This window comes from Neolamprologus multifasciatus, chromosome 19 (genome assembly GCF_963576455.1).
Source record: "Neolamprologus multifasciatus chromosome 19, fNeoMul1.2, whole genome shotgun sequence".
NCBI lineage: Eukaryota > Metazoa > Chordata > Actinopteri > Cichliformes > Cichlidae > Neolamprologus > Neolamprologus multifasciatus.
The window spans coordinates 8,253,138-8,276,387 of NC_140457.1; the positions used below are offsets into that span (position 1 = coordinate 8,253,138).

Here is a 23,250-nt window from a genome sequence, read left to right on the forward strand (position 1 = left end):
ATGGCAGATAATGATACTCAGTCAGTAACTTTAACCATAGCTTTTTAACCCAATCCCCCACCTCCCCAAAGTTAGTGAACTGGATTTGGCGACATGTAGAGTTTGGCTTCTAAGTTTAGTGGTGGGTCATACTTATCTTAACAATCCTATTGTTTGGAATATAAATGTACAACATTTAATATAATATAATAAACCCGCCATGTCATAGTAAACAGTATCTTAAGTGACGCCACCACAAATTAAGTATTTTTCCAGTAAACCTGTCCAAGGCTCAGAGCTGGAGAACAGAGTGGAGAACTGATCCAGACTCAGTCGCTGCTGAAGTGGAGCTGAAATACTCCTAAGTATAAATTTGGAAGGCATGACGACCGCTGGACTTCATAATCCCGAGTGTCCAGGCAGACAACCCAAGCACAAGTCAAACCATTTAAATAAGAAGAAACTCTGAAGTCTGATGCAGAAAGCCAAGAGAAACAGATTTAGTTACAGGACGATATTCTGATTGTCCGTCAGACGGGAGCCAGGCTGCTTGTAGTTTGACAGGGCTGCAGATGTCAACAGGTCCAGTCAACACGTCGAGGTCTCAAGGGTGTCTGGGAAGGAATAGCGCTAACTGAATAAACACATGTCGATTTAGTAAGTAAACACACACAGATTATTAATTTAAAAACCTTTAAGAACCATAGATTTTATTCATTAAAATCAGTTTTGCTGATTGAGATCACCTCCCCAAAGGAGGTTGATACGTTGCTTTAAATTGTGTGTTTCTTAGCAGGAATCTAAAAGACAGGGCCAGACTTCTATTAAATGTTAGCAGAGGTTAAAAAATAAATAAATAAATAAAAATCCAAAACTGCATGTAGCCTGATGTCAGTGACACCAGGCATAGGACTGCCTAGGACTAATGCAAAACTGAGCCTGTTGGAAGTGATTGACCTGTTGATTCGAACCTGAGACCAGCAATTTTTTTAAAGATTGTTCCCCATTGAACGAGAACATCTCATCAATTCTTCAGAAATGGATATAAATAAAAAGGGATCCTTCATCTTTATGTTTCTAGACTATTGTTTTAGAAACTGACTGTCATCAGTGCTTAAAAACTGTGGACTCTTCGCAGGCTGAGTTTTGCAAGTTTTTATTTAATTTTAACATATGTTGCAGAATTACCAGAATATGGATCTTTTTTGTTGCTGTATTTTTCTTTTCTTTTTTTTTGCTTCTGTTACTGTTGTCTTAATGTCAGTCAACTTCATAAAGAAAATGCTAAACTATAACTGTTGCGATACCTGTTCAGAATGCACCAATAATTTATGTAAACAAAATATGAGCAACACTTAATATTAAAGAGTTGTTTGTTATCACACATAACATTAGCCTAAGACTAATAGGCAATTAACTTGAATTTTCCCACAACCTTTGCTAAAATCCTTTTTGTTAGTCTTTCCAGTGTTTGCTTGTCTTTGTCTGTTCCACATCTTGTTTGTTACTTGTGTTGTGTCCTCAAGCCTGGCAAAAAAAGATTCAGATTCTAGGCTTTTGCTTGTTCCTGGAAAACTGTGTTTGGTTCCTTTGGTGTGTGAGCTGTCCCACCTGCAGCTGATGTCACAAACTTACAAAATCAAAAACCAAATACCAGTCAAATACTATTTGCATAAAGACGGATACATTCTTTTCACTTATACCTCCTGGTATAAAAATGAACAGGGGCACTTACCTCAAACTGCCTCAATAACAAACCAGCTGAATAAATGATGGAAACGTTCAGTTTAAGTGGTAAAATGACTCCACTACTCAGCTGAGTGAGTGATGATGGAAAATAAAAGGGAGCCGCTACGAGGAGAATGACTTCATGCATCCCAAATGACACATTAGCATCTAAATCTCAGTATTTCTGCTAACGTCAGTTTTCCAAGGAGACCTGCCTCCAGGATTCAAAAGATTCAAAGCGTTCAAAGATAAACTTGTGGCGCACATTGCCAGACTCAGGGATGAAATATGTTAAAATGCCACATGTTATGATTCACTGGCCAACAAATATACAACCAAGTTGCGACCTTTTGTTTGCCAGAGTAAGTATTTAGGTATGAGATCTTAGCAAAGAGCTAATTTTAAAGGTATGAGTCAGTTCTGACTTTTTATCAAAACCAGCAGCTTGTTCTGTTCTGAAAAAGTCAGTCCAGACCAAACTGGCTGTTTCATTTTACTTGCTGACATGTTGAAATTTAACAACATCTGTGTGTGTGTTTTTTTCCTGAGGTCTGTACTACAAAGCAGGATTACAGGCTCACTTCAGACTTAATCAGGGATAACTTGTTACAGTGTTTTGAATGTGGTTCCCTTCTTACAGTCAATGAAGCACACCTGGCTTTCAGAGCAGGTGCCTCTACTATAAGCAAGCTCAACATGGAACAGAAGAGAATATCTTTTTTATCATAGCAAATGTGCAATAAAGTCTATATATAGAACAGTAAAAAGCACAAATAAGTGACATGTTTTACAATCATATATTAACGCTTAAAGAACAATTACATTTCTGTAAAAATTTGTTTGCAGATAACAGGAGGGAAAAATGAAAGAAGGATGTTCTGTGAGAGAATCTTTTTTTATTACTGATGCTCATCTGGGAAACACAAACACTTTAGATGCTCTTAAAAACTTCAGAAAAACTTAACTTACACAGAAGTGTGAGGGATTTTTATGTTTAAATCCAAAGAGGAAAATCGGGGACAATTTATACCCTGCAGGTTTAGTGAGGAATCAGAAAAATCAGCATGTGATGGGAAAACACACCCAGCAATTAAAACTAACAAAGAATACAAACAAAATCTAAATGTCAAAGTAAAATACAAAAAGACTCACATCAGACCCAATAAAAACAAAGAGTCTGGAACAGATGAGACCAGCGCTTCCCGATCAGTTCCAGAGAAACGAAACGTCCGGGAAACGCTGAGAAAACTGTGATTACCTCTAAATTAAATCAAGACTTCAAACAAAACACAGGATTGCAAAAATGAAACTCATTACCATAAAGTAAAAAACAAACAAACCATAAAGTAGGAAGTAGGAATCAAATGACTCAAGATTATAAGAACTAAGGGTCACATTAAACTAAAAGATTAAAGACATCAAAAGAAGAATTAGAAAATTTGCCAAACATCAAACATAAACCAAGATATAAAAATATTAACAAAGAATTCAAACCTAAAAAAAAAACATGTAAACCAAGGACAAAAACCAGGGATCATCATAACTGCCTTACACACCATAAGAACACAACAAATTAAACAAATGAAATAAAAAAACCAACAGAACTTAAAGACAGACTGTGATGCTGATGAGTTCATAAAAAGACACTGTCTGCATTTTCTTTCCTTGCTTGCTGGCTGCCTGGTTTTGGACACTTTAAAGCCTCAACAATAACATTTATCCACCGCCATGTACAAATACTTCATTACTGTACTTGAGTAGAATTTTTGAGAACTTTGAGAGTTTGCTTTTTGCAAACATTTTGCTTTTACTCCCCACATTTTAACAGAAATACATCTGTTTTCTACTTTTCAGAATAAAAACAGTTATGTCAGATTTAAAAACATCAATGCCACATAAAAGTTATCTATCACCAGTGCTGATAGCACAATAATGAGATGAAAAAGAAAAAAAAAACTATAAGATCTATGCATCATAACACAGTACTCTGAGTTTAAAGTAAATGCTCCTTAATATTCTTAAATTATTATTATTATTATTGTTGTTGTTATTATATTATCTACTGTTATTATATTGTCTACTAAGCAAACTCTAATCCTAAATGGGTCACTGGTGATTAAGTGTATGTTAAATAAAAGGTCAAAAAGGAGAAAAAAGAGAAAGCATGCGGCTTACACCTGAAGGACACCTTCTCACGCCTTCCTGTTACTCCTCACCTGACATGACTCAGATGAGTCACTCATTAAAACAGAGGCCCGGCTCTCTTTGACTGAACTGCATGCTCTGATAGATTCTGACTGCTGATATGACGTAGACTGTAGGCACAGACATGCAGAGTATCTGTTTTTCCATCTCTGATGAAGGGTGAAAGACAGAAGCAAAAAGTGCAGCTCAATTAGCTCTCCAACCAACCTCTCGTATTAGCTTTCAACGTGGAAGGATGCAAAGTCATCTGGATGTGCTTTCCATCACTCTCTCTTTTAGATGATCCTCTCTTCTTTCTCTTGCTTCATTTATTGTGATGACTACAGAGTCTGAGAATCAATAAGATAGCACTCTGTTCTATTTTTGCCTCGTGTGATACATTCCCTTTCATTTCCTGACTGTCATCAAAGCCTCTTTGCGTTTCTCTGTCTTGGCTGCAGAGCCGTAGAGCTATTATTTTCTCCTGTTTATGGTGGAACATTGTGTGCATGCTTTAATGTGTGGGTTTCAAGAAAAAAATATCACTGCAGTGCCATTACATGAACACTGATTTGGGCAAAATAATGATTCCTGATGACAACTAGAGAAGAAACTGAGTTTGTCTTGCTGTAAAGCAGCATCCCACTCCACACTCTCTAATCTCTTTACTTTGGTCTGATTAATGGTGACACATTGCTGCCAATCAATGCACAAATCCATTGCTGCAACCAACTGTCCCCAGTCCTGCTTGTGGATTTTAAAGCATTATGTAACCAAATGGTCAAATGACACAAAGCAAATATAATTTTATTTGCATGGTAAAACGTTTTAAAACCCTTTATGGTTTTCAGTGTGGTCCAACTATTTATTCTGTTGTCTTGTTTTGTTTTGGGGTTTAAAAAAAAAGAAAGAAAAAAAAGCAGAATTTGTTTGGCAGCTACAATATCACCATGGACTCTCTGACATGACATGACATGGTTTGCCAGGGGTAACAGTGACAGCCCACAGGTTATTGTGTGAGGAGTGGCACGCAACAACAGCAGCCCCAAAGCTCTGACTATAAATAAAAGATAAAAGTAGTCTGTAAGAACTGAATAAGTGGTTTATTAAGCACTGTGTTTACTGTAAATGTTAGCGCTGTTTTGTTTTTTGTTTGTTTGGTTTATTGTTATTGTTGTTGTTTTTGCTCTGAAATCAGAAGTGACCATATTTGGATGAGATGGTGAAGTGCTATGTTTTTAGCTAAAGCTAGCTAGCTTGTTTAGCAAGAGACGCTTACCCACCAGCTCGATAGCTAGCCAAGAGCTCGAGGGTCACTAGAGCCTTAGAGAATGGCACAACTCCCGGCACATCATTTTCAGATCACCGCGGACTTTCGCTACTCAGGTTAAACGTAATATATAAGTCACTTAGACAACCTAAAAATGTTATTGTTGGGCTTTTTTCACTGTTTTATTTGTTCGTGAGTAAATCGGTTTGGCTGAGATTAAAGTAATTACATTAGATTAGATAAAATAAAACTTTATTAATCCCCCAGGTGGGTTCCTCCTTGGTTTTCACACAGCTGAATGAACGTCAAACAGAAAACTGATTAAACAGAAGTGTGAGATGGTTGAGAATTTACGCCAGTGTCCTGTCATATTTTAGATAGCAAGGAGCAGACGGCCAAGTTTATTAAACTCCACCGAGACAGCGGTGACGCTAATCTGAATGCTAGACCGTCCAATTTCACAGCCGTTTACTTCCGGCCTACCCGACCTCCTGAGGACCCGGCCCACGTAGACCGCGAAGTCCGGGTCCTCAGTAGGATGCAGCCCATGAATTTGGACACAGCTACAGAATTTATTTGTACAAACTCCAAAACACATGCAAACTCCAAAACACACCGGAAGTGCTCCAAGATGCTAGGGGCAGTGTTGAGCTTTTGTTACCTAGTGGCTACACAAGCCAGGAAGTACCAACGACCGGATTTGGTGTGTGGTAGTTTTTTGTTGTTGTTGTTGGGTTTTTTTTTTTACATCTTTTTTTTTAATTATTTGAATAGATATTAGTGTGGTTGTTCTATCCTTGCAGGTGTTTACCCAACTCTATGTGTTTGCAACAAACTTGCTGTTTATTTTGCAAATCAAGTTCAACACTGCCCCTAGCGTCCTGGAGCACTTCTGTTGTGTTTTGAAGTTTGCATGTGTTTTGGAGTTTGTACGTGCTTTTTAGCGTTTGTACGTGTTTTGGAGTTTGTACATGCTTTGCAGTTTGTACGTGCTTTACAGTTTATGTGTGCTTCGGAGTTTGTACCTGCTTTGTCTCTGGGGCCACTGTATATTTCTGTTATAAAGTTAGACATTGTAACATGGGAGTTTGTGGAGGCTGCCTTACCTTTGGAGAAGATTTAGCTATTCAGCAGACATATTTATTAAAATATGAATGTATGCCTTGGTCAGGATTCGAACCCACATTACATTATTGTTACATTATTTACATGCCACGACTCCAGGCTACCCAATGCCAGGTCGCATAGAATGAGAAAAAAAAGCATCTGTGAAGGAGAGGTAATCAACATTACCCTGACATCTGGCTAATGAGCATCCTCCATAAGCACAACCCAATCCCTCTCTTTGTGAGTCTTTAAGGGAGAGGTAACACTTTGGCAAAGCAGCACTAAAGCAATGAAGAAACAAACTCACAACTCCAATTTGTAAGTGCTACCACCACGCACACACTACACACAGGCTACATATACATTGCTGTGCTGTGGTGGATGGAGCGTGATTTACTGATTACCCACCACCTTTTACATACTTTGTGTTTATACAGCTAACATTTTTGTTTGACCCCACAGTTTAACAGTTTAACATGGGGTCTATGAGGATTTTGGAGGCAGTCTCAAGTGGCCATTGGAGGAACTGCAGTTTATGGCAGCTGTTTCATTTTTAGTTTTTCTTTAAACATGACTTTAAAGGTCGTTGAGTTCAGCAGTGCAGGTTAGTGAATTGTAAGTCTCCCGCATAAGGAGATTAATTTGGATCCTGGAATATCCTTGCCAGCAGGAATTCTTTGGACCTGCGGGAACTCTCATGACAAATTCCCACTCAACTCATTAGAATCAGCCAGCAAGCATTTCCACAGTTCTTACATAACACTGCACATGTGCTGGACCATCACCTGGACTTGGTTTGTGCTGGGAAGTGGACTTGGACAGAGAGCTGCTGGCTCTTGCCCATCATCACATAAAAAAAGGTGGAGAATGTGGATTTACTGTAGAAATCCTGCCCAGTGTTTCCAACTCTTGCAGTTCTTTCAGAGTTTCTCATTCCAGCTGCAGATGTTCTTCTGCTGCTCTTTTCACCCTGTCTCTCGTTTCAAATCCATTTATTTTCCCTCCATTCCTGCACTCCCTATCCTTCTTCTTTCACTGCTGACCAAAGGTTAGAAGGAAATTCCACTTCTCAATAAAATCAGTATGTTTTATTGTACACACATTCTCCTCACTGCTCTCTGACCTCTTGCCTCTCCTTTTTGCTTGACAGTGAAGTGAAGATGTGGGCTCGCTCAAAACCAAGTTTGTTCTATTTATACGGTGCAGTTAGAGCGGTTAGCTCTGAATTCAGAGCTCCAGGCCTTGGAGGGAGGGATTAAATCCACCCTCTTTACCCGCTGCCAAGCATTGCCGGACCAGCAGGACCGCCCAGTTCCACTGTCCAAACTCCTGACCGCATGAATTTGGGGTGGAGAGTTGGAGCAGGAGGAAGGAATGGCCAAAAAGGAGTTGCTTGACAAGAATCTGCTCTAGTGTTTGGTCACTTGCGAGTGAAGTGCAGCCTTTTCCATGAGCAGAAACATCTTTTCCAAACAACGAGGAAGTTGAGGTGACTAAGCTGTTATTTACACAGATGGTTAAAAATGAATTACAGTGGCCTGAAGTGAGAGGAAAGCAAGGTTTGCTGGGCTGCAGTCAATGAAAATGCTTGACATAATGTTCATTATGCAACAACAATCTAAAAATTCCCCCATGCTAAAAATCCCAAGCACGAGAGTTGCTTTAAAAGGAAAAAGTCTGCCTCAGATTTTCCAGTCAAATGTGTCCGTTCTACACGTCAGTAATTGTTTTACCATTTTGACCAGTTTTTAAAAAGCTGTGATCAGAAAGAGTTGTGCGACAGTGTCATATCTACTAACAGAACTAAATGCTTTTTAAGATAATCATCTGGGAATTGTTGTGGCAGGTAACTTTGATTGCCTTTTATTGTATAAATAAGTAAGAGATGGAAAATAGTTGCTTAGTGAAGGAATTCTACATTCATTTTGCCTTGTGGACAGACTACATGTCAGCTAGTTGCATTTCACTGCTGTGAAACACATCTCATTTAGAGCAAGGCATTCCCAAAGAAATCACTGAAGAGTAATTTATTTCCTCCTCAAACTGACAGAAAAAAAAACATGCTGATGGATCCAGAAAATGCTAAATGTCACTGCATGACTCCTGGCTCATCCCCAAATCCGACCCACAATATTGCAGGTCTTTTTGTCTTGGAGGTTCATATACAGTATTTCAGGAATGCAGACTGAAGTCTGATATGCCGGGACCGAGCAAGCATAACAGAGGGCAGAAGCCTCAGAGAATAACACATAGCGAAAAGCCCTAAAGAATTCCCTTGGATGCAGCGACTGACCAGAAAACGGTGCACTGGAAAGGAAGGCAGGAGAGCTGCTGAAACCCCAGACTGAAATAGCAAAAACTCCACTGCTGCAAACGACACTCAACACTTTGGTTTATGCTCCATCTGGCCATAAAGTACTTTTAAATATATTTTTATGATGCACTGAAAGTGATATTGAAAGCATTTGAACTATATATAATTTTTTTTTTTTTAGTAACAAGGATCCATCCAAATGTACATCCTTCAAAAGCAGCTGGTAAAAAGATGTCAAGATGGGGAAATTCAAAACAGCACAGACATTCATCTTATGTTATTAAAGCCAAATCAATACACACTTTTATACTGACAGTGGAGTAAAGATGCAATAGAGATTCAGAATCACTTGATTTTGCACTAGAGCGTTCACCCTGTTCTGCTGCAGGCATTTCCAAATTATGCACAAGGTGTCCGTTGACAGCAGAGAATCAGATTAGAAATTAGAAATTGGAGCTCAGTCATTCAGTTCTACTGTTCTACACCTCCAAATGAAAAAGAGCCAGTTGAAGTGAGATGCTTCCTTAGCAAAGTGACCAAGTGTCCCATTTTATGTGCAACTATGCAATGGCTCCATTGTGCAACTATGGTCTGCCTGCATTTCTCCCTTTCCTAGCATCGTGTCACACCAACCCTGTGCAGGTTCTCCTACAGTCATGAAGCGGCTGTGTGCAGGCAGGAGAGGACCCAGATGCAGACTCATACGTGGAAACCAAAACATGAACTCAAAACACTTCTTTATTGCATGTGTGGAAGATATCCAAAGAATAAACTACACTGGGAAATGCTAAACTAAAACACGAGACACACAGGGAGACACAGCCACGAGGGACGACGCGACACAGAACTGAGGGAGACTCTGACATAAATACACAGAGAGCTAAAGAGGAACACAGGAGCACACAGGAGTATTGCTGACACGGATAACTATAACGAGACAGGGGAAGAGCAAACACAACATGACGGACACTGACGGAGACTATCAAAGTAAAACAGGAAGTACAAAGACGTAGACTGGAGAGAGAACACAGATGAGCACGAGGGAGAGAGGCAGACATGACGGGCTGGGAAAATAAGACAGAAAACATAACAGACTAAGGGAAACACTGTACAAGAACTCACACCACAAAAACCACAGACACACAGAGGGAGACACAGAGTGCAAAGACACAGGGGGAAATGCAAAATAATCATGGGCCTAACGAGGGAACATAACTACCCAAAATACAGAAATATCACAAAATGCTGGGCCAGAACAACCCAGAACTCTGACACCTACAGTACATTCATGAATCTCCCCTGAGGTCTTTCTCTTTTCTTCCTACCCTACAGCTCCATCTTCAACATCATTTGTAAAGTATATCAAATGTCATCTGCACATGTCCAAACCAACTCAGCCTGACCTGAGCTGATATACTCATTTTTAATCTTGTCTATCTCGTCTAACATTTATAATCAAAAGTCAACACTGCAGAAGAGACACTTTGCTAAAATCAGGCCTGTGATGAAAGCTCAGAGGCTGTCGGCGTGGATCGAATGCAGTTTAACTGCTTTTGCTGTGAGATGGTCAGGGAGAGGGAAATGTGGGTATCTCTGCTTAGACTACTATCCCTGTGACATGGATTCAGATAAGAGGCAGGAAACGGATGGATGGAAGGATAATATATAATGTTTGTTATTATTATTTTAGTAGTCTTATACAACATATCATCACTGTGTACTGGTATAAATCTACCAATGTATATATATATACCAGTTAACATCAGTATAGTAAAATAACAGTGAATTAGGTCATGTTCACTATCTTTAAGTATAAACATAAATGTAGACAAAGATGCATAGAAACAGAAATATTCAAACATGTCTGTGTTTGGTTCTCAGGCTACTGTAAGTCCTGTAAGCATGCAGTGGCAAGTAGAGTTAATGTATCATCTACTTCTGTGCAGTCTACTAAAGGGGTTGGATTTGGATCAGGTACCGAAGCTGTGAGGCAAAAGAGAAAAAAAAGTCGTATTCACTGTTTTTCATGTAGTTAGGAGGATGGGTTTTTAAATGGTAAATGGACTGGTTCTTATATAGCGCTTTTCTACTCTTCTGAGCACTCAAAGCGCTTTACACAACTTGTGCATTCACCCAAGCACATTTCTCTAGGTGCTTTCTAGATAACATTCACACACATTCATACTCCGATGGATGCATCGGAGAGCAATTTGGGGTTAGTATCTTGCCCAAGGATATTTGGCATGCAGACTAGGGGAAGCCAGGAATCGAACCACCAACCTTCCGATCAGTAGATGACCTGCTCTACCACCTGAGCTACAGCCACCCAGCTACAGTTTTTAAAAGGAGAAGCAAAAAATGTGAGCTGGATGTAACTCAAGGGAGACTGGGTGATGTGATGGCAGGTCAAAGCCACAAACCACAGAATTTGTCAGCTAAAATTCTCTGACTTGGAGCACACCTTTTTGATCAAGAGCCAGAGAAAAGCACTAGAGAGACAAAGGTGTTCAATGCTGGCAAAGATGACTGAAAAAACTGGTTTCCTTCTTTGCCTTTAAGGACCTATGAGCTTTGAAATGTGCTTGATTGAAGCATGTAGCCTGAGCCTGTGTCTGTAGCAAAACAACAGTCTGTACCTTAGTCTTTTCAGAGGCGATGACGCATGCAAGTCTGTGTGCGTGTATGCGTGCGCACGCATGCTTGCACATGTCAACTTGTGTAATCATCACTGAATCCACTGTGAAACCTGTGTACATTTTTATTGTCACTTGATCTGCCTGTGAACTCCATACAGGAAATTAAAAATATGAAAGTGAAAAACACTGAAGCTGAGTTACTGGAAATCATTCATTAGAAAAAATTCATTTTGCATGTATGTAAAACTGCAAACTGTTTAAAGAGTGTCCATCATTTCTTGAGAGCAAAAATGTGCTTGATCCGGACCTGAAGTCCGCTTCCGTGCGTCAGTCTCGTGCAGTGGCTGCTCCATTGGGGAGAAACCACAGCTATGTCAGCTGAAGCTAAAGACAACACAGGGACCAAAACAGGATATTAAAAAAAAAAAGAGTTCACAGCTCCCAAACAAGCCCAGTCCAGCCTTTGGTTGGTGTTTACGGCATGTACTTTTCTGTCCAGGAAGAACATTTAACTACACTGTATGACTGCTGTGCAGAAAGTGGACGTGGCTGCTTCTTTCTTGGAAATGAAAAAAGGTTGCATTTTGCATGCAAAGAATCAGACCTGGAATCATAAGATACTGTTGACATATTTGTGAAAGAGTTCAGCTGGTGTGAATTGTCACTGCTTTCACATGAAAGAATCCAACTTCCTTATCTTTTTTTTTACTGCATTGAAAACACAAGAGATTAGCAAGTGGGACAACAGGATTTCAGTAATGAGTTGTCGTTTGCAATGTGTCACACACCATGATAAAAACACCTCAGTGGTGAAACAAGGGCCACAATCAGATTTCAGGAGCTGTCTGAGAAACTAGAATTGCCTGTCTCCTTCCCATCTTGCTGACTCATACTATGTGCAGTGAAGACTTTAAAGGAATTTAATAGGGGGGCATTAAAGATCTGACTTCAGGAACATACCAAAGCTGAAATCCAGCTCTCTCCAGAGTCCAGAGTCTCTCTTTCTGTTCCTGAATTACTGCGACTAAAATGGTAAAAAAAAAAAATGTTTTTGCTAAAATTTATGACACCATGAAGTTCACCTTTGACCTTTTGAATATCACTTTATCCTACCTGAATACTTAATTTCAGTACGATCTTAGAAGTAAAATAGCCTGGAGTATATGTATACTTATGACCCAGCTTCCAAATAAATTGCTGGGTGAGATTCTAATAAGAGCTAAATGCAATGATTTACATTTAAAAACACGCTGAAATGAAAAAATATTATTGCTTTTGAAAAGGAAAAAGGAGAGGTGTAAATAAAAGACTGGAAATGCTACGTAGTACTAAAAGAGTTGTGGATTAGGCTTTGAATAATGCAGCACCTCATGTAGGCTGAGTCTTTCAGAAGTAACTATCAAGTTAGTTGAACATTCAGGAATGATATTATCAGGTTATGTAATATTTCCAAAAATTTGTGGATTCCAACATTTAGGGTTCATAATCTTGTGAAAGGTTTCAGAGAATCAGGAGAAATCTCTGCACACAATTGGGACAAGCTGCTGAATTAAAAAAAAAGAAGAAGATGTGATTGTTGTGGAAATCACTGGTTGAAAGATTTGCCTTACATGCTAAATCCACCCTCAGGAGGTCACAAGCTTGTGTATCCCTGGTGCCGGTCCTAAATTAAGTGTAAATGGTAGGGTAACATCAAAAAAGGCATCTGGCATAAAATCTGTGCCAAATTAAACATGTGGATCCATCTGTTGAGGCAACCCCTCAGGAAATAATGGAGCAGATGAAAGTACCTGGCTTAGGAACAGGTCTAAAAACCATCATTAGTGAACACAGTTCGTTGCTGCATCCATAAGTTCAAAATCTACCACAAAAATAAGATGAGCAGGAAATGAGACCCAGAAATGCCACTACATTCTCTGAGCAAAGCTCATTTAAAGGTATACTTCCAAAAGTATTTGCTTGTCTGCCTTCACACACATATGAACTTAAATTACATCCTATGCTTAACTGATAGAGTTTAATATTATGGTAGAGCTTTCCACCAGCTTCAGGAGTGTGTTTGAATTTTTGACCATTTTTCCAGAAGTGCATTTGTGAGGTCAGATACTGATGTTGGACAAGAAGTCTTGGCTCGCATTCTCTACTCTAATTTATCCTAAAAGTGTTCTGTCAGGTCGAGGTCAGGACTCTGTGCCGGCCAGTCAAATTCTTCCACATCAAACTTGCTCATTCGTGTCTTTATGAACTTTGCTTTGTGTACTGATGCGCAGTCATGTTGGAAAAGGAAGGGGACATCCACAAACATTTCCCACAAAGTTGGGGGCATGAAGTTGTTCAAATTGTTTTGGTATGCTAAAGCATTGAGAGTTTCTTTCACTGAAACAAAGGGGCCAAGTCCAACTCCTGAAAAACAACCCCACAACATGCCAGAATTCGGACTAATAAGTACCGTCTACCTGGAAACCACCAAACCCAGACTCGTCCATCAGATTTCCAGAGAAAGAAGCGTGATTCATCAGTGCAGAGGACACATCTCCACTGCTCTGGAGTGCAGTCCTGGCATGCTTTACCCCACTGCATCTGACACTTTCTGTTGTGCTTGGTGCTGTAAAGCTTGGATGCAAATGTTTGGCCATGGAAACCAATCCATGAAGCTCTCTGCACACTGTTCTTGAGCTTATTTGAAGGCCATGTGAAGTTTGGAGGTCTATAGCGATTGACTCTGCAGAAAGTTGTCAACCTCTGCACAACATGCGCATCCGCTGACCCCACTCTGTGATTTTACATGCTCAATCACTTCACAGCTGAGACGTGGTCATTACCACACTAGAATTCTTTCGCAAATATTTGTAGAAGCAGTCTGTGCGTGATTTTACACACCTGCAACCAAGTGATTGGAACACCTGAATTCAATGATTTGGATGGGTGAGTGAATACTTTTGGGAGTATAGTGTATACCCTCACTAGGATATCCATCAGATCTCACTGAATTACCCGGACTTTGTACTATGAAACAAGTTCAGCAAACTTTTTTTTTCTTTTTTCCATATTTGGCTTTACAAATAAGAAATCAGGTTAAGAGGTCATGTGAAGGTGTCTATCAACTCAACAAGTCAATCCATAGTTTCCCACGTGAAAGAGGCAGAGTCAGAAGTATGTAACCAATCATAAGCACGGACAGGTCTACTGGCAGCAGAGCAGCAGTTTTTACAAAGGAAGATCTCAGAAAAGTAGGAACAGGTTAAACACACAATACAGTCTGAAAGGAATTCAAACGCTGGAGACAAAGCAGCAGAGTGTGAGTGTGTGAAGGGAAAGGCATTAAAAGCCCTTCATGAATACAGTATGTGTGTGCATTTCCAGTAAAGCTGGAAAGGTTCTACTATATCAGTAAGCCCTACCATATTAATAAAGTTTAGCCTATTTGAAGTGAGGTAGGAAATACCAGCTGTACTTTACAAGTGAACAGCCCTATCATCAGAGAATTTGACAAATTGCTTAAATCAATATTTAGAGATAAATAGGCATGTTTTTATTCTTTCAGCTCCAGCTTTGTTGTTGTTGTTTTATTTCTTTTCTTTTTTTTTCTAAAAGACAGTAAAAAGAATAATAAAAATTCAAGTCTAAATAAATACTCTGTGCAAACTGGATATAAGGTGTGCAAGTATAAATCGGTACCATTGATTAGGATTATATATTAATGCTTATAGAGCAACACAGTTTTTTAGTTTGCAGTCGGCAGGGATAAAAGACAAATACTTTAGACCCTCATATGATTCATGTACAGGAGTTTCACTATTTCCAGAGATCTGACTGATCTGTAGGCGGTGATTTTGTTGATCTCTAACCTGATAAATGAATACCACTTTTTTAACACTAAAAAATCTGAAATGATTTCATTTAATCCTGCTTTACCACAAGTCTCTGATAGCCCGCCTGGTGTGCAGCTTTTGGGTGAAATACCACACACAGAAGGACACATATAGACTGGTACCTGAGACAGCTGCTCAGCTACCATCAACCCATCTCATACCCATTTTCTCAAACAGAGAGACCCGCAGCACAGTGAAAACCAGCTGATAAGCAAATCTGTGTTTCCATTAGAGAGAAGATCTCGTACTTATTCACAGTCACTAACAATACATCAAGCAAAAAATTCCAACCACAGCAATAAAAGTTAACCTGCAAAGCTTACATAAAGAGATGCAGTATAATATCTGTGCCTGAATAGACTGCTATACACACCAGGTATAGCAACTGTATTTGACTTCTTTGTAGCAGAAAACACACAGTGGGAAAACTGCAGCAGTGTGGTTGTTCACATTTCTCATTTTAACACACTCTGGTTTCTCTGATCTCTCATTTCCGAAAGAATCTGGTCTGTGGTGGATCAAAGAAAAGTTAGTGAAATGCTATGATTTGCTGCTACTTCTGGTCATGTTTTGTTTATGTGTAAAGTAAAAAAAAATGCAATGCAGCTTTTTGATTACTTCCTATTTCCTCTTTATAAATCTATAACTGCCAGACTGGGCAACTGTGGTCACACCTATTTGCATTGTGACTAAGAGCCGCCGGCCTTATGTGTGGGGAGTGCCAACAGTGCTGAATACACTTCTGTCAGTATGCCCACTGAATGAGTCATTGAACCTGCGCTGACCTTTTGTCTTGTATATACAAAATGCATTCTTAGAGGAGAATAAGAAGCATCAGAGCAAAATGGCACAGCTGTGAATCCCTGTTTGTTTTTACCTGTGACTGTGCCACCTAATATATTCATCCACCACACTGTGCGCTACAATAACACCTATTCTTAGCCGCCTGACTCTTTGTTTTGTGGTTACAATTCCTATATAACTATCTGAAAAGACCAAGAATTATATATTGTGTTACTGATTCAAAAATGTAAACTATTTCAAAGTGAAATTAATTAAAACTGCCAGTCTGCAAAATTTACTTCAAGGGGGCATCTTGACATCTACAAACGATCTTTGTTGGCGGAACACAGTTGCCTAGCAACCAGATACAACAAACTCCTGCCAGCAGGACCGTGATGCTAACGTTAGCCAGATAGCTACCTGCTTGTAAGAAAAACAAACCGGTTTAGTTTCATTTTACCGGGGGGGAAAATGGTGAAACAGACGATTCAGATATTCGCTCGCATTAAACCCACCAAGAAAAATGTGGCGGTAAGTGCCTCACAGTAACATTTAGTCCAACACTACTCTGGATATAAACAATAAATATATCTGTGCCAGATTCTTTTGCTTAAACAAGGCCTTACATTAGATTATCAAGTCTTATCTACTACACTTGTTTTGCACTAACCTAAATCTATATATTATTTTTTATATTAGTGGAGTAGAGTCCAATAAATGAACCAGAAAAGAAACAAAACAGTCTGAGAGACCTGGAGAACAACTGAGCGACAGTGTTGTTACTGCACACAGCAGGCAAACTAAAGGAAATCAGAGACTCCACTAAGGTGGATAGATACAAAGAAAGAAGAAAAAACTCGCTGGGTAAGTTTAGTAACATATTTGGGAAGTAGTTTAATCCTTAATCCAGTGATATGACTCAAACTCTCTGTGTAACAGTTCACCTCTGTCAGGTGTAAAAATAGATAGTATTTTATCTTTAGGTCTAATCTTCTCTATGTAAAGCAAAAGGGACTGTGTGTGTGTAATTACATACATATAGATCTATGAAGCTGCTGAGTGTTAAGAAATTCAAAATTTTGGATGCAAGATAGTAGAAAAACTGTTACAGACATGAGACTGTGCACCGCGGACAAATCAACCACATACATAATGAAATCTGGAAAAGGCCTTATTTATTATTTTTAAAAAATGTTTAAAAAAACATAAACAAGATTTTGTTACTGTATGGAGACTGATCAAGCTTCCACGTGTAGTCACACAAAACCCCTTTTTAAAACAGTGAATTAAATTTCAAGAGTATATTTCAGTTTCTTGAATTCATTAAGTCTGCTGACATTAGATGCACATTACAATTTAGATAACGCAGCAGGAAAGACGCTAAACTTCAACAGTAATATGATTTTTACATCTTTATGTTTCAAACAACTTGTTTAATACTAGAACTGGTTTTAACTTTCTAGCTGGCACCGCAACAGGCCCAAAGGATCCAGTTCGGCTCTCTGGATGGCTCTGGAAGTGTAAAAGTAGCAGTGAAATCATGAATTATTCAAGATAATACTTTTGTATTCCTGGTGCAGTGAACCAGAAAGTATTTTTTGTTTTAGTTCACCATAATAACCTTGAATTGCATGGACCCACTAGTCAAATCTAATAAAGAAAACACAAGTTTTTTTGATTTTCTCACAAAATAGATGAATATATAATAATGATTATGCTTTATAAAAGGAATTAGTACCCAGAAGTTAGGTTGTACTTGTCTGTGTGTATGTTTGTGTTTGTGTTTTATTGACTAGTCTTGTGGGGTGGGGATAAAACCGATCATCACTCTGTTCCCATGTGACTTATGGATCTTGAATCCCCTGCCGGAGGGCACTGGGAGGACAACAGGCTGCTGTTTGGATGAGTTGAGTCCTTTGTGCCTCTCAGTGACTTCCTGAGGCTCAGCTGGGTGCAGGCCAGGCAGCGTGCGCTCACTGCTGTGCTGTGCCATCCACACCAGCCTCTCTAGGGCCTCAGCATCCCTGTACCAGGTGGTGAACAGTACCAGGTGGTGCCCTGATGGAAGTCCCTGAGCATATGAGGCCTCATAGCAAAGGTTGCAGAAACACCTGAAGCTTGTGGGCCTGTTGCAGCCCTATTCCTACCGGAAATCCTATTTGTTCTATACATGTGCAAGAGGGCTTCTTCCTGGTCTTGCCTTTCACAATAAAAGTCTACAACACGTACACTAGACTTGCAGCATAAACAACTAAATAAAAACAACAAATAGAAGATAATTCAGTGATCGGAGTTCTAGCTGTGAAACAGAATATCCAAATATTGTATGTTTAATATTTGGAACTAATGAAACAGTATGTCTAAAGTTTGTGGTTTAGATTAGTTCAGCTCTATATAACAATATGGATGTGAACATAATGCACAGAAATAACTGAAACAACAAACTGCCCCAGTGCAAACTGGAGGTCGTTGATCCTGAGATTACAGAGACCGATACCCTCTGCACGATACCCTCGAAAGCCCTCTCCAAGTCCACAAAACTCACTAGTTTTTAGAAGCAATTTCCAACGAGGGTGGCTTTTTCAAACCTATGGGTGTAAAAACTCATTATTACAATCATTCTAAGTAATGATGTAATATCTTTATAATCTTTTTGCAGAGAGCTTCAGACTCAGCATGATGAAACATGAAATTATGAGCCAAAAGGTATAATCAGCCAACTCACTTGGAGTTATTTTGCAATGAAGTACACACCTGCTGTGAGATGAATGCCACAGACACACACACAGATAGATAGATAGATAGATAGATAGATAGATAGATAGATAGATAGATAGATAGATAGATAGATAGATAGATAGATAGATAGATAGATAGATAGATAGATGGATAGATAGATAAATAGATGGAGAAAACTAAACAGGAAATGTTTAACTAATTAAAAAAAATAGGAAATGATAGTCATTGCACTCCTGGGAAAATCATTTTCTTCTCCTTGTTTTATTGTGTGAACACAGCAGCTGGTGGAAACAAATAAGCCTATTTCTTTAAGGTTTTCTGTGGCACCCACAGTGAAATGAGAACAGCTACCTCCTGGGGGCTTTTTGAGGTTTGGCACATGGAAGAGGCAGTACTGCAGGCGGAGTGACAGTGAAAAACAATCCAGTTATTTAGGTCTTATCTTTTATTCCTGCAACCTCAGGGACTTGTAATTGCATCAGTGTCCATTGGAAACATATGCCAGAACATATGTTGAAGCTTGAAGCTGAAAAGCGAATGGTAGGAGTGTTTAGGCTGACCTGACTGACCTCACTTTCAATACTCTATATTGGTTTAATGTTGTGCCGTTTTTCCTCGTCTCCCCGGAGGCACGGCTTTGGCTTCAGCTTCGGTTAGTAGAGGTGATTTTGCAGGGCTTGCCAACACTATACGCTGATCGTGATTGCTTGTTCAGTTCTATTTGTTTCCACAGGATATGAGCGCCATAAACTCCACCCTTTTATTTTCAGGGCTCGCAGTACCCAAGCCACAAAACGTCTAAACGTATATTTTAGACCTAACATGATATATTGTCTTTGTGTTTAACTTGGGCCGCATGTGTGGCTCCACATACCGTAACAGCATGCACACTGAAACATATAGAAGACTACGAATTCCTGTGTGGCTACTGAGCTGGAACATAGCTGCCTGTGCTTATAATCCATCTGCATTGTCCTGTGGTATGATATAGAGGTCTTTAGGCCTTCCTCTGCTATATAAAACTGACTCTGCTGTTGTCTTTGGCTCCCTCAGGTGTACTCTGTGGACAATGAGAACCAGACAGGTTCCTCTCTGGAGTTTTTTGTGCCCAAGGACCTGGCTGATGGCTTTGTTAACAACAAGAGAGAGTGCTACAACTTCAGGTATGTGACAGCTAGAGATCAAATGGTATTGTTGTAGGGTCTTTCTTTGAACAAGAATCAGTGAAGTGCTAAGTTATCAAACAAAAGCTAGATAGCTTGTTTAGCTGCACAGAATCCTGCTACTTAGTGATAAGTAAAATCCAAGTGTGCCCTGGGTGACTCTAAGTACAACTAACAAATGCAACCGATGTTATTTGTCATGAAATTGCATTAAAAGGTACAACCAGCACAAATAGCACAAATTGAGAGGTCAGTTCACTGAAGCTTAGCGAGCTAAAAAATAAATGAATGTAGCCACCCTGGCATCACCTATCTTTGTGCTTTGAAACTGGATGTGACAAAGGAGGGGCGAATCTGCTCACCCTTTGCAAAAATAGGCACTTTGTGCTCATAGAATAGCGACTTGTCAGTCATACATGACTCTTTCATATGCAGTCTATGGTCATATTGACTTTTTAGCTCCTAATACTGCAAATTTGGGCTTTAAGAGTTATATAATTTTTTTAAAAAGAACTAGTGGCTGCATGTTACAGTTGTTAACCCATTACCGTAAAGACCCCCGTTTTCAATACCATAAAATCTGTACCAAATCAAATATGCAGATCCATTGGTAGAGGCAGCCCAATGGAAAATAACAGTAGAGGCAAAAGTACATATCTACTTCTAAAAAAAAAACATTAAAGCTTTGACATAGAGAGTTTATTGCTGCTATAACGCTGGCAATTAACATTGGAGTCTATGGGGTTCAGCCTCAAGGGGATATTAGAAGACCTGGAGAGTTTGTCATTTCCACAGTGGCTTCATTTTTAAACGTGGACGTTACTGCTTGGTTGTGTCAGTAATAAAAGTCAAATTAGCTACAGTCTGAAATAAGGGCATGACATTAAAAATGTCCAAGAATAAAAAAAAATTGAAATAGATCGTGTGAATAAAGACAACACACTGAATTCAAGCTCTTAATGTTGCACAAGAACTTTCCCGTGAATAATTCATCCCCCAGTCCTGTCAGTGAAGAGCCAGAACATCTGTTTAATGCTGGTAGTGAAAGCTGCAGCCTTATATACCCTCTGGGCAGGGCTCATGCCACGCTTTCAAGCCCTAAATTCACAGTTAGGGAGTCAGACAGCACTGGACACTCAGAAGCCTTGAAAACCACACAGTCTTATAATAGCCTGTGGAGGTTCCCTTGTGCCCTTATAGAAATAAAATTTCCACATTTAACAACCTTCCTGGGCGGATTCCTCGCTTCATCTCTCTCATCTTACTGTGGGATAAAACATGACGGGCTGTGACTACTTTAGAAAACAGAATGACCAAACTCCTCCTCTTCCACTCAGGAAACTAAATTCTTGCTGCTTTTTGTGCTTATTCAGTTCTGCTGTGGGTACATGACCCCAGATATACCAGCAACATATACAGCACAAGTTCCTGCTTTCTTGTGTTTGTTTTTCTGTTGTCACATTTACATATTTTAGATTATTTTTTTATATATTAGTCAACAGTATATATACAAAATGCTGGTTTCATTTATTAAGAGAGAAAAAGCTATCCGAATGTACCTGTGCCTGTTTGCTTCAGGGCACGGAATTCAAGGTTTCACCAATTATGGCAAGTTGTTGAGAAGCAACAAAGCAGCAGTTCTTTTTATAAAATTGTGTGTTCGTTTTACATCAGAAGTAACAGCACAAAAGGTTTGGCATTTGTCTCGTCAGTCCACAAAATGTTTTTCCAAAAGTCTCGGGGATCATCAGGATGTGCTTTGGCAAATGTGAGACGAGTCTTTGTGTCCTTTGTGGTCAGCAGTAGTTTTCGCCTTTTCCATGGAGGCCATTTTTGCACAGTCTCTTTCGTATTGTTGAATCATGACCTTAACTCAGGCAAGTAAGGCCTGCAGTTCTTATAATAATGATCTGGGTTCTTTTGTGACCACCTGGGTGAGTCATCGATTTTGAGTAATTTTGGTAGGATGGCCAATCCTGGGAAGGTTCATCTCTGTTTTAAGTCTGTGAAGGTTCTCAGTCATCCAGGTCATTGTAGTCAAAGGAGCTTGCAAAGAAAAGCGTCTGGACTTCTTTAAGTTGCTTGAAGACGTTTCACCTCTCATCCGAGAAGCTTCTTCAGTTCTAAGGTCAAATGGTGGAGAGTCCCAGATATAAACCTAGTGGGAGTGTCCCCCCACAGAGGGACAAAAGGACCCCCTGATGATCCTCTAATCGCCTGAGCCAAGGTGTGAAACTGGGTGTGGGTCCCAATCAGCCAGAGGTTCGGGTGAGTTCATTGTGAAACCTGGCCCAGGATGGCCCAGGATGTGAGTGGGCGTTAAGGCGTCTTGAGTTCCCTCCCCAGCCGCCTTAACGCCCACTCACATCCTGGGCCATCTGACCTCAGGAATTCGCATGATAAGGTGGGGCCAGGTTTCACAATGAACTCACCCGAAACTCTGGCTGATTGGGACCCACACCCAGTTTCACACCTTGGCTCAGGCGATTAGAGGATCATCAGGGGGTCCTTTGTCCCTCTGTGGGGGGATACTTCCACCAGGTTTATATCTGGGACTCTCCACCATTTGACCTTAGAACTGAAGAAGCCTCTCGGATGAGAGGTGAAACGTCTTCAAGCAACTTAAAGAAGTCCAGATGCTTTTCTTTGCAAGCTCCTTTGACCATCTCTGTTTTAAGTTTTCTTCCGGCTTATAGATAGTCTACTTCACTTTGTCAGACAACTTCTATTTAAGTGATTTCTTAATTCAACAAGTCGGGCAGTAATCAGGCCTGTGAGTGGTTAATGAAATTGAATTCAACTTTCCCAAAAACTGTGATTAATCAGAGTTTATTCATGATCTAACAAAGGTTTGGATAATTGTCTACCCCTTACTTAGAACTCAGGAAGACAAATAGTTTTTTCACAACTCTGCCTATATTAGACTCGGGGTTAAACAGTGGATTAAATATCTGTTATGCCAAGTTTATCATGGCCGTAACACCTTTTTTACCTCTCACTTTTTTCCAGGTTCCAGAAAGTGTTCGATCAGGTCGCCAAACAAGAAGAGATATTTGAAAACATCGCCAAACCAGTTGCAGACAGGTAAACTTTAAGTGGACGTGGCACTCTAAAGAAAGCTGTTAAGGGTCCATTAGGTAATTATTTTAATGTATAATTTTGCTATGTTATTTACAGATCGTAAAATAAAAAATGGCACTCTAAGTGAGAAGACATCAGCAGGATATTCACTTCATGGAGGGATTGTTTGTTTGTTTTTGAACAAATCCAATCCCACACTGTTTTTCTTTTACCAAATCTTAACCAACAGTAGCTCGCCTGCTAACACACACAAATTTCAAGTTATCTCACAAAGCAAAACACTTCCTTGAATGGATAAAGTTGGCTGAATTGACCATTTTCAAATGATTTTATCTGCTAATATTGTGAAATAACTAAACCATCAGGTTAATGTAGTGTAGCTACGTTACAACAA

The 23,250-nt window shown here is 39.6% G+C and overlaps 1 protein-coding gene across 5 annotated transcripts in view; it reads left to right on the top strand.

Moving 5' to 3' along the window:
* Positions 1-11,991: 11,991 nt before the first annotated feature.
* The window catches only part of kif6 (kinesin family member 6), an 86,757-nt gene continuing 75,498 nt past the window's right edge, over positions 11,992-23,250 (top strand). For 2 of the 5 annotated variants that reach the window (XM_085143204.1, XM_085143207.1), the window contains exons 1-3: positions 15,766-16,404; positions 19,666-19,775; positions 22,785-22,859. In XM_085143204.1, coding sequence (XP_084999330.1) covers positions 16,345-16,404; positions 19,666-19,775; positions 22,785-22,859 — 245 coding nt within the window. In that variant the 5' untranslated portion in view covers positions 15,766-16,344. Of the gene's footprint in view, positions 12,251-15,765; positions 16,405-19,665; positions 19,776-22,784; positions 22,860-23,250 lie in introns of those variants that run through there. The other 3 variants (XR_014871159.1, XM_085143205.1, XM_085143206.1) reach the window with 2 other exon arrangements.